A 12,374-nucleotide genomic window follows, 5' to 3' on the forward strand; every position below is an offset into this window, starting at 1 on the left:
AGAGTGTGGGAGGGCTGGGACAAGAGGAAGATTGAGGCAAATTACTGAATCTACAGGTTAATATGGAAGAAAGTGACCATCTGGAAATAGGTAACCTGAAAGCCTTGGATTGCTGCTTGTTGCTGAAATAAGTAGGGTTGTGAGATATGGTGAGGAAAGGTGGAAACCCTCTTAACTGACATGATGAAGATCGGCTCTTGTTCAGTTAACTGAACTGTCTTTTTCGACAGTTATGAGGAAATGATACATATATACCTTCAACATTTTATTTTTAGTTGTACAATAATTCATCACATCCACTGCTTGAACTTCCAAATTGTTTTTCTTTCATAAACCACACTCAATATTGTCATCTATGAATTCCAGGTTTAGTTTCTTTCAAATAGAGCAAGAACTGAAAGACATGAGAAGAATCCTAAGGGCAGAATCTTCTTATAGACTTTTACATCTTATCCCCAATTTTTTTGTGGTTGTGTTGCCCACAGATTTTTTAAAAATAATTTAACCTTTATTGACTTTTTGAAAGCATACAGTTTTGTTTTTAATGTAACTCTCTTTTAGCATCTTATATTTTATTGATTTAGGTATTATTTGATTAAATTACATAATTATAATGACAGGCATAAACAGGTTTGGAAACAAACACACCTGATTTGATACACATACATTCAACAAATGGGGAATGTGAGCCTGCATGAAGTCCCAAATGTTCAATGTCCTGTGGCCATATATTTTATAGAAAGAATAGGTTAATCTGGCATACTGATGAATTGGAGGTCAGATTAGAGAGCTTCTATCATTGTTCTTAGTGATGCACAGGGGAAGGTTAATGATGTGGTTAAGCTGGGTGAGATCAGTTATTTCTCCTGAGGTTTCCAGTCCTGTGAAACCAGGGTGAGGGACTGGTCTCTGAGATGGAGTACCAGTCACACTGGCTACGCTGAGGGTCCTTTGGCACATTTTTACTTTGTTCTTCCCAAAAGATTAATAAAATCATTTAAATTATGAAAACTGTCTTGTAATATATTAAATGTGATAAGTAATTATGCTTTCTGAGGATTACTATAATTTTTGGATCATTGCCTGAGTTAAGAATAGTATGACACAATAAACTAGTATATTAGCTTAAACACATGTATGATATAAATGAAATCCTAATTTCTACTTTTCTAACTTTTATTTTTGGCTTTATGGTTTGCATCTAATAATACACAAAGAAGATTTCTCAATATGCAAAATACATAAAATAGATTCAAAAAGTTTAATTATTTTGTAAACTGTTTTTAAGATTTTTTATTTGGGTGAAATATTCTTCTCTTAAAGCTATTGATGTAGTTACCATAGTTACCCATGTTTTTGACTGTATAAATACCATCCCAGTAGGAAAATATAATATTTTCCATTAAAAGAACATCTTCTATTAGAATAGCATCTTAAATCTGTTGTCAGTGTATTCTGGCATATGATACAAATAGGGGCCAAAAGAATCAAACAACATAACTTAGATAATAGGAATCTTTCAGGGTTTATAGTCCTTCAGCTATGCTCCATAAGTTCCAATCTTCTCATTTTACTTGGTCGTTCTCTCAAGTGTGAACATGACCTGTAAGGCTATTGAGTAAGACAAGGTTTGTATTTGGAAACTATCCGCAACACTGCTAGTACATATCACCTTTGTGCCACATGAATTAAAATAATTATGACTAAATTTCATCTGTTAATTTGTTGTATTTAGACTGGCTGGCAGTGTCAGGAAGAGTATATTCCGTATCTCTTTTACTCATGAAATTAAATTCTTCATAATTTCATGCCTGAAAAAGTTTATTTTCATTATGAATTGTTTTTTTTTTTTGTCAGACAGTTAAAACAATCATTTACTATTTTGCCTTGGCTGCCAGAAATTTTAGAGATAGCTTATAGTGATTATGCATCCAAAGTTTTCATACAGTTATCTTTATCTTTTATCCCTCCTACTCTCTCTTCTCAGTCTTTTATTTTTATTTTAGCAATTCTGTCATGTTTTTTATTATAAATATTCTTAATTCCTTTTTAAAAGTTGGTGGTAGATAAGTTCAATAAATTTAACAAGCAATTATTGGGTACCTACTTCTTGCTGTTAAATTAACTCTGTTATATTAGCAGTAGTGAAAAAGACAGGCTGTGGCTTCAAGAAGCTGAAAAAAATAACTTTTTCAGAAGTTCCTATGAAATGCTTTATTCAAATAGGAACATAATATATGTATTTTGCTCAGCATATAAAGTGCTTATGTTTTATTGCTAGTTAAAAGTCGTCATTAGGATAGATTGCTATTAGCAAAGCCTACATGTTTTCCAGAGCTATTTTGTTTTATTCAAGTTTAAAATTCAGGACTGGAAGCTGCCTCTCACATAATCTCTAAGATAGCGATATACATACAGTCTGGCTGTTTCTGTTCTTAGACATCTATAGAGATTTGTGAAGCTGGTCTTCTGTGAGAACACACTGCCTTCAGACCTTTCATATCCACTCTGGCGATCAGATAGTATGTGTGAGATAACCAAAGGTTACCCAGGGAATCTTTGAAGATGATGATAGTTTGTCAGATAGATAGTATAAAATGATTTTGAAAAAAGAAGGCATCCCTCCTTTGAGTCTAAAAAGGAAAGAAAGCCTTCTTTTTTTACGGTACACGGGCCTCTCACTGTTGTGGCCTCTCCCGTTGCGGAGCACAGGCTCCGGACGCACAGGCTCTGCGGCCATGGCTCACGGGCCCAGCCACTCCATGGCATGTGGGATCTTCCCGGACCGGGGCACGAACCCGTGTCCCCTGCATCAGCAGGCGGACTCTCAACCACTGCGCCACCAGGGAAGCCCAGAAAGCCTTTTTTAGTTCATATTGTTCTCTTATGACGAAAACTCTGTTTGCTTTGTGCAAATTTAAACTACTACATAAAGGCTCAGACTAAGTACAGTAGTAGGTAGCCTATTACATAAATGGTTGGCTGGTAGCATCATTTACAAAAACATTGGAATTCACACATTTTAAAATGTAAATTAAATGTGTCTTTTTACCACTCCATGACGTGACTTTTAAAAACTAGGTTCATGAATTATTCTGACCTAGATATGTCATCCCCTGCTCTTGAAAGAGTCCTATGAAAGGGAATATAGTTATTGTCTAAATTCTTCTGGAACTGATTACCCTTTAGGTGAATATCCTTATCTTCATTCCTCCCCTTCTTGTTCTAACTGTTGGCCTTTTGCTTATTTTACTGTTTATTATCACCTTTATGTACTAAAACAATCCCCTCCAAAGTTGTGCATGTTGTAAACAACGTGTGAATATTTTACATTACATGGCAAAGGGAAATTAAGGTTGCATATCGAATTAAATCTGCTAATCAATTTACCTTAAAATAAGGAGATTATCCTGGTTATCTGGGGTAGTGTAATCACAAAGGTCTTTAAATGTAGAGGAAGCAGAAGAGAATATCAGAGTGAAAGGACCTGAGAGGGACTGGACCTACCTTTGTTGGCTTTGAATATTGAGGAAGGGGGCCCCTCAAGCCAGCGCATGTGGGAGACTTGTAAAAGCCAAAAAAAAGCAAAGAAATCTATTTCCCCTGGAGCCTCTCCAGCTGACATCTTTGATTTTTGACACCCAATGAAACCTGTGTCAGATTTCTGACTTATAGACCTGTTAGAAAATAAATTTATGTTGATTTAAGCCATTAAGTTTGTGGTAATTTGTTACAGCAGCAGTAAAACCTAAAACATTTACCAATGTTTTAGAAAGAAAAATGAGGATGAAAACTCAAGACACTCCATCCAGAAAAAGATTTAGTGTGGGTTGAAGTTGCAACTCTTGCTGACAGGAGGATATAAGGCCATCTTTGAATTCCAGCCTTTGCTCTCACTGTTTCACATTAATACAGAAAATCTACAGGGTCCTATTTCCAGTATAATGACCTGAAAAATGCTTTAAAGAAATATACCCTTGTTTCCGTCTGCATCCTGTCTGCCCAGTTTGCTGTAGTTAGAGTGATCTTTTCACAGAACAGACTTAATTGTGTTACTTCTCTTTAAAGTCCATTTCATGGTTCTCCATTGCCTACAGAATAAAAACCAAACATGTAGCATAGCAATCAAGACCCCTCTATAACAAAACCTTCTGCTACAGCCTTATGTCATACTTCTCTTTCCTATGGACCTTCTTATGTTCAGCCACAGTAAAATACTTTTGGTCTATGAGCCCAGTATAGTATTTTGTACTTTTTTGTTCATACGTGTCATTTCCTTTACAACCAATGTCCTCCCAGATCATCAGACCTGCTGGCAAACCCCTATGAATTCTTCAAAACTCAACTCAAACATTAAATTTACCGGAAAATCAAGGAACTTTATACATCAAAGAAAATTATTTGGTTTGTCCTTTATGCCACATTGTGATTTGTATACCTTGTAATATTAAAATTATTTCTTTCCGTTTCATTGTCTTATACTAAACTGTGAGTTTCTTTAGGGCAACAACTGGATCTAATAACATATTTGTGGGCTCTCAGTAACTCACATAGCTTAATAGTATGTCCTCAATACATAAATATTAAGTGAACAAATGATTATATTACCTGATCTGGCCAGCACACCACAGAGATGCCTTTAGAATGACAGTTCTGATTCCCAGGCCACTCTTTACTTACAGTCTGCCTCTATAAATTAAGTACCATAAAAGAAATTATTTTACATACCTAGGACACATTTTTCCTTTTAAATAAAATTCTGGGGACTTCCCTGGTGGTCTAGTGGGTAAGACTCTGTGCTCCCAAAGCAGGGGGCCCAGGTTCTATCCCTGGTGGGAAAACTGGATCCCGCATGCATGCTGCAACTAAGACCTGGCACAGCCTAAATGAATAAATATTTTGTTAAAAATCACTAAATAAATAAATAAAATAAACTGACCAACTTATTTTGTTTGTTACCACTCCCATTTCTAGCCATTAATTTAACACCTGTAATTTCATGATTTTATTGTGTCAAAAATGAAAACGTCAAAATACAGTTGTCCCTCGGTACCCACGGGAGATTGGTTCACGGACCTCCATGGGTACGCAAATCAGTGGATGCTGAAGTCCCTCATATAAAATGACAAAGTACAGTCAGCCCTCAGTGTCTGTAGGTTCTGCATCCCCAAATAGAGAGGGAGGGCCTTTTGTAATATCTCTGTTTTGTTTAGTTTATTCTCGCTATATTTGGAAGGATTACTTTGTGCAGTGTATCTGTTGTTGTTCTTAAAACATTGAGAAGATTCTAAAATGTAATAGAATAACATGACAAGTATCAAATTCTTTTGGCTTTATGTATTTAAATTTTCTCTCAGCATTTGTGTTTTCTGCCTTTCTAGATTTATGTCAGTTTCTCAGTGGTTACATACAGGTATGACCTTGCTGCCCAGGTCTTTATGAAAATGAGATAATGTATGGAGTAGCACTTGGAAACTGTATAGTACCATTCATATGGACTGAATTGTTTTCATAATTATTTATTATCACTTTACAGTCTGACTGCAAAATGTTCACAATTGTTACAGTGATGGGAGAGGTTTCACTGGGAGTTTCTCTTTTTATAACAGCTGTCAGAATTCAAAATCTTAAAATGGTTAGCATAACTTTTAGTGTGATCAGTAAAATACATCCTTCACGCTGCATAGTGAGTTATTAGTTTACCACTTTAAAAAAGGAAAACACATTTTATTAAGATGAATGAGTCCATGTTGGTGTTAATATTTTACATAAGAAGACCATCATTAATTTAAAAAACAGACTTTTTAAAAATCACTACTGAAGGTGGTGGAATAGCAGGACGTGGAGTTCACCCCTCCGCACAAGTACATCAAGAATACATCTAGGGCTTCCCTGGTGGCGCAGTGGTTGAGAGTCCGCCTGCCGATGCAGGTGACACGGGTTCGTGCCCCGATTCGGGAAGATCCCACATGCCGCGGAGCAGCTGGGCCCGTTAGCCATGGCCGCTGAGCCTGCGCGTCCGGAGCCTGTGCTCCGCAAAGGGAGAGGCCACAACAGTGAGAGGCCCATGTACCGCAAAAAAATAAAATAAAATAAAATTAAATTAAATTAAAAAAAAGAATACATCTATCTACAAATGGAACAACTCTCGCAGAGCACCTACTGAACACTAGCAGAGGACCTTGGACACCTAAAATGACCAGTAAAATCCCCGTGCAACCGGGTAGGATGAAAGAAATTTAAAAAGAAAGGAAGAAACGGGACGGAACCTGCACCCCTGGTGGGGAGCTGAAGAAGAGAAGTTGCTGCACCGAGGAAGCCCCATCACCAGCGGGGAGATCAGCTGAGACAGAAGGGGAGCTTCAGGGGCTCAGAGGAGAGCGCAGCAACTGGTCTGTGGCAGGTAGGACAGAGTGAGAGGTACACAGATGGTCCCTGCCACAGCCCTGCGTGCCTCAGCCTGAGACAGGTGTCCGCCGTGGTGCACGGGGCCTGGGTGCTGGAACGTGGGGTTTGGGGAGTAGACCCTGGGAGTGGACAGCTGTTAGCTGAGAAGAGACAGCCTGAAGGGACGGGAGTGAGGAGCTCCACAACTGGGAACGTTCACGGAAGAAGCCTGGGCTGCCATAGAGGCAGGGTGCCGTTGTTGAGTGGCACGCAAGGGGCGGGGCCGCCATTGCAGCCGCCTTCCCTACGTGCAGGCCCCAGCCTCCGCAGGCACTAGGAGGGCCTCCCAGCTGAACAGGCTGCCAGGACCCGCCTGTCTACGCCGCCGCCCCCGCCTGCCTGGGTGGGCGCCAGTTCTCCTGGGTAGCCTCTGGAGCAGACTCTGGTGAGAGGCCCACACACAGGGGTGGGGCTGAAACCACAGCTAAGCCCCAGGGGCCATGTATCTAATGAAGAGCTGAAATTTCTTGTGGCTGCGGTAACCACGGATTTACAGCCCCGCTGCCGGCTTTGTAAACTCAGCACCTGTAGAACATCCGAATGGAAGAGCGCTACTGCAGCAGAGACAGGTCTAGCTTTGGCAGCTGTGTGGGCTTTGTGAGCACGTACAGGTGGGGATTGGGCCAGGCCAGAGTCTGAGGTGCCTCCATAGCTCCTATAGCGGGTCCAGGTACACGATTACTGCAGTCCTGGGACCTGACTTCGGTGGATCTGCGCTGGAGGCCTAGTGAAAACAATGCCTTAGAGACACCAGGGCCAATTGCCAGCATACCCATGGTTAAGATGGGGCTGAGGCCATTTCCAACAACAGTGTAATTTGTGAGCCCGCACAACGGGTGAAAAGTGACACAGCAGAGTACACTTAACAGGTGAACAGCTCCAGAAGAGGAAAACTCAGAGGCTTCTCTCCCAGTGGAAGTGCTCCAGTCCTGCCTACCTCATACCACAGCTCAGAAACAGATCTGGGGCCCTCTACTCCAACATCTAGGGAGCAGGCCCTGCCCCTGACAGGACAGTGACAACCACAGAGCAAAGGGGAGGCCCCGCTCAATATCCAGTGCAAGCTCTTGTCACCACAACAACAGTCACACCTCCTATCAAGGGGATAACAGCCTGCATGCACTGAGGCGAGAGGTAGCAGACATCCATACTAAAAACAGCACTCGCACCAAAAAATATTAAACCCACACAGCCTACACAGGGATGTTCCCACATAAAAATAGCCCTCCAAGACAGTCTGAGGGTCAGGCATCAGGAGGAAGAACCCACAGAGCATTTGGCTTTAAAGGCCAGCAGGGCCTGAGTGCAGGAGCTCCACACTCAGGGAGAAACAGAGACTCCACTCTCGGAGGGTGCACAAAGGTCTCAGGTGCACTGGGACCCAGCACAAAGCAATACCTCCATAGGAACCGGGGCTACACCTAACTAGGGGTCTTGGAGGGTATCCTGAGGAGGCAAGGGTCAGCTGTAGCTCACTGTGGGGGCAAAGACACTGGTGGCAGAGGCCCCAGGAAACACTGATCTGCGCGAGCTCTCCTGGAGGTCCCCATTTCAGCACCAAGATGCGGCTCCATCCAACAGCCTACAGTCTCCAGAGCTGGAACGCCTCAGGCCAGACACCAGCAAGACAGGAACATAGCTCCACCCATTAGCAGACAGACTGTCTAAAGTCGTACTGAGCTCATAGCTACCTCAAAACTCACCCCTTGACAGGGCCCTGCCCAACATTATCCAGCAATCCCACTCTTGAGCATATATCCAGAAGAAATTATAATTCAAAAAGATACATGCACCCCTATATTCAATGCAGCACTATTTACAATAGCCAAGATATGGAAACAACCTAAATGTCCATCAACAGAGGAATGGATAAAGATGTAGTACATATATACAATGGAATATTAGCCATAAAAAAGAACGAAGTAATGCCATTTGCAGCAACATGGATGGACCTAGAATTGTCATACTGAGTCAGACAAACACAAATATCATATGATATTGCTTATATGTGGAATCTAAAAAAAATGGTACAAATGAACTTATTTACAAAACAGAAATAGAGTTACAAATGTAGGAAACAAACTATGGTTACCAGTGGAGAAAGAGGGGGAAGGGATAAATTGGGAGATTGGGACTGACATATACACACTACTGTATGTAAAATAGATAACTAATAAGGACCTACTGTATAGCACAGGGAACTCTACTCAATACTCTGTAATGACCTATATGGGAAAAGAATCTAAAAAAGAATGGATATATTTATATGTATAACTGATTCATCTTGTTAAACTAACACAACATTGTAAATCAACTACACTCCAGTAAAAATTTTAAAAAATAAAATAAGAATTTAAAAAATTGTAGACAGTAGCCATTGATGAATCAATGAGACTTAAATGTATTCAAACAGATTTTATTTTTGAAATATTATGAAAAAGTTGACTAATATCCAGAAACTAGATTGTAACTATGGAAATATCCAGCTTGATTGAATACATTGCTCAGATGCCAACTGTTGGATTTGGGTAAAGCTAACTTGTTTTGGAATGGCGTAACAGCTAGGCAAAGCCATGGTTCAGAATGTATCTTCAGGATTTTAATTTTGTCACATTTCATAGATGATTTGCCAGGAGTATTTTGCTTCCTTTGTTTTAAGGGCCGCTTTAAAGTAATCTTCTGATACAGCTACTGATGTTTCCCCCGGAAAAGAAATGTCCTATAAGAAACCTGTCACTTTAAACGTACCAGACATATCTCCCATTGTGTGTCAACAAGTTGGCATTATGATTTTTTAAAGCCAGTTTCTAGTGTATTCATTTGGAACAAAATAAGTCTATAGAACCTAACTAGGCACATTGTGCTGGAGGCTTACCAAAGAGTATACCTTTCTAGGAACCACAAAGGCATTCTTTGTGTACATTATGTAAGTTTCTTATCTCCTTACCAGATGCCAGATAAACTGATATATTCTTACTCCTTGTGTCTTTGAAGAAGTTCTTGTACCAGATTTTTGCCATTATATCACATTTTCTTCAGTATATGTAGCAGTTCTCTTTATTCTTTTAAGTACATAAATTTACAGCGTATGGTGACTTCTGATTCATTCCATTGATTTGCAGCTTTATCCTATGTAGTTTTAGTGAAACTACCAGCTGTCAACTGTCCCTAGGTGTGGGGTACATTCAACTTTTAAAAGCTTCAGCCCTCTATTCACTTGCTTGAGTATTTCTTCTTACTGATACAAAGTTAAAAATGAATTCATCTGAACACAGTCTCTATATTGTGATCCTTTAAATAGTTTGCATGAATTCCCATCTTAACTTGGTGTTATTAATAGTTATTCCTGGTCTGTTTTAGTTGGGTAGATATTTTTCTATATGAATAACTGTGTTTCTTTGAATAACTAACAACAATTGTTTTATTCTTGCCTCCCAGGTACTATAGTGCAACCATTCTGCAGATGTCTGGTGTTGAAGATGACAGACTTGCAATATGGCTGGCTTCAGTTACAGCCTTCACAAATTTCATTTTCACACTTGTGGGTGTCTGGCTTGTTGAGAAAGTGGGTCGCAGAAAGCTTACGTTTGGTAGTTTAGCAGGTAGGTGCTGAAGAATTCAGTTATAAACTTTTCTCTAATGATGACAAGTTAACCTTTTAAAATACAGTACCACTTCTGATATAGTTTTCATAACTAAATAATAGAGTTCCTCTGAAAAATTTTTTTAATAAGAACTTATTATGATGTATAACTAGAAATTAGAATTGTAATAACAATTTGAACCTACTGAGGGTAGCATTTTGCTGTTATTATTTTGAGTTTTGCTCAAAAGTACAAAATGGAAAAGAAAACTTGGTATTCATAAACTGTTTTTAACATAGTTTTTTTAAATTGGGGATAATGTGGAAGTAAATTTGGAGCATTTTTTTTCAAAGTTCTTTCAACAGTGGAACATTAGAACCATATAATTTCTTCACAAAGCAGGGACAGACTCTTTTTGTGTTTGAACGAGGCCTAAATCCTAGTGTAAATTCTGGTTGGTTAAGTATGTTTCCTATGATAACTAAATAAGAAAAACCCTTCTCACATTCAAGTATCTTTTGTCTTTAAGTCCCACCCATTCCATTTATTATTTCTCTGTAATGCAAGGGCTGTTTCACTTGCCAAAATGAGACCCATCTCTGTCATTGTCTTCACATGTTTGCATCATATAATTTTCTAATCTTTTTCAAATATACAAGCAGATTCCTACTTATCAATTAGCTGTCCTCTAATAACTCCTTTATAAGTTTATTTAGAGTAAGAATACATTTTTCTATTAAAATGTAAAGGTTCCAGGCCTGCATTAACTAAATTCTATTTTAACTAAATTATACCTAAAACAGTGATCTAGGGCTTCACTGGTGGCGCAGTGGTTGAGAGTACGCCTGCCGATGCAGGGGACACGGATTCGTGCCCCGGTCCGGGAAGATCCCACATGCCGCGGAGCGGCTGGGCCCATGAGCCATGGCCACTGAGCCTGCGCGTCCGGAGCCTGTGCTCCACAACGGGAGAGGCCACAACAGTGAGAGGCCCGCGTACCGCAAAAAAAAAAGAACAAAAAAACACTGATCTAATAGAACTGCTCAAGGCAGTTGTCCCAGATTTTGATGAGAAAATACATTTGGAGTTTCATACCGTTATTAAGAGCACATACTCCCTCCGACCCTTAACTCCAGAAGGAAGAGTGGAATGCTTCCACCCTCTGTTCTTGCCTTGAGTGGAAACCTTGAGTTCAATAATATAAGTTGAACTGCAGTATCAGCACTGAGGGGAAGGCAGGGGGAAGACTGTCTGATTAAAAGGCAAAGGTAATCGCAACAGCCAATGTATATAGGGAAGCGGGAGGGTAAGTGAGGAAAGGTGAGGGACAAGTGAGGGTTAAAAACCACATATTTATAAACCTGTTCAAGGAACCAGGAGTGTTTAGGCCCAGAAAAAAGACTAAACAGACACCTAATAGATATTCTCACAGATGGTAGCTGTTATGAGGACATAGATTTTTTACTTAATATAAGAAAAATATTCCTAATAATCAGAGCTATCCAACAATGAATTGGGCTGCCTCATTAGGATGGTAAACTCTCAACAAAAGGGTAGATGGCCATCAGGCAGTGATGTGCTAGAAACAAATTCCTACAGTGGGTTGAAAATTGGATTTGCTGATGCCTGAGGTTCAGGTCAACTCTAAGAAGAGGTAATAGCTGCTTTAAAGTTTTTTAAATGGACACACTTTCTTTGACAGGGCATTAGTATACTGCTACCTCAAGAGGCCTATTTTTTAAATAGAATTTCAGGTCTTGAATTTGGGATTTGGGATTTGGGTTTTGAGATTTGGAGAAAAATGCTGATTTTTGAGATGGGGGAAAATGCTTTTACTAGCAGCCTCTGTCCCTTCATTTGTTGTATTCCAGGATTTTGAGGCATTATAGATATAAAGCCAGACTGTTTGGGTTTGAATTGTGTGATATTGAGCAAGGTTCTGTTTTCTCATTTGTAAATTGGGGTTAATTATAGTCCCCACTTCATAGGGTTGTAATGAAGACTAAACACATTTATACATGTATAACATTTCAAACAGTGCCTGACACAGACAGTAAAATGCCCAAAGCATTTTGCTATCACAGTAGTGTTACTGCCAAAGAGTGATTCTTTGTTGTTTTAACCATAATGTAAAATCAACTTGCATCAGAATCCAGGAACTTTCCTGAACTCCTCTTGCTGATGTCATGTTTCACCCTTCCACGTAGGTCCTCTGCCCCAAGGATTTCCAGAGCCCATCCCTGACTATTAAAAGAAAGTATTAAGACTTGGGGGAAAGACCAAGAGATTCCAGGGACTGCCTTTATGAGCAACCTGGAGGCACTTTTCTTTCCTGCAGAATTA

At 39.7% G+C, this 12,374-nt stretch overlaps 1 protein-coding gene across 1 annotated transcript in view; it reads left to right on the forward strand.

The window, feature by feature from the left end:
• SLC2A13 (solute carrier family 2 member 13) overlaps window positions 1-12,374 on the forward strand; it is a 441,864-nt gene that overhangs the window by 311,623 nt on the left and 117,867 nt on the right. The window contains exon 5 of the mRNA XM_007471477.1: window positions 9,886-10,049. Within this exon, the coding sequence (XP_007471539.1) occupies window positions 9,886-10,049 (164 nt within the window). The remainder of the gene's footprint in view (window positions 1-9,885; window positions 10,050-12,374) is intronic.

This window comes from Lipotes vexillifer, unplaced genomic scaffold (genome assembly GCF_000442215.2).
Source record: "Lipotes vexillifer unplaced genomic scaffold, Lipotes_vexillifer_v1.1 scaffold817, whole genome shotgun sequence".
In the NCBI taxonomy this organism is placed as follows: Eukaryota; Metazoa; Chordata; class Mammalia; order Artiodactyla; family Lipotidae; genus Lipotes; species Lipotes vexillifer.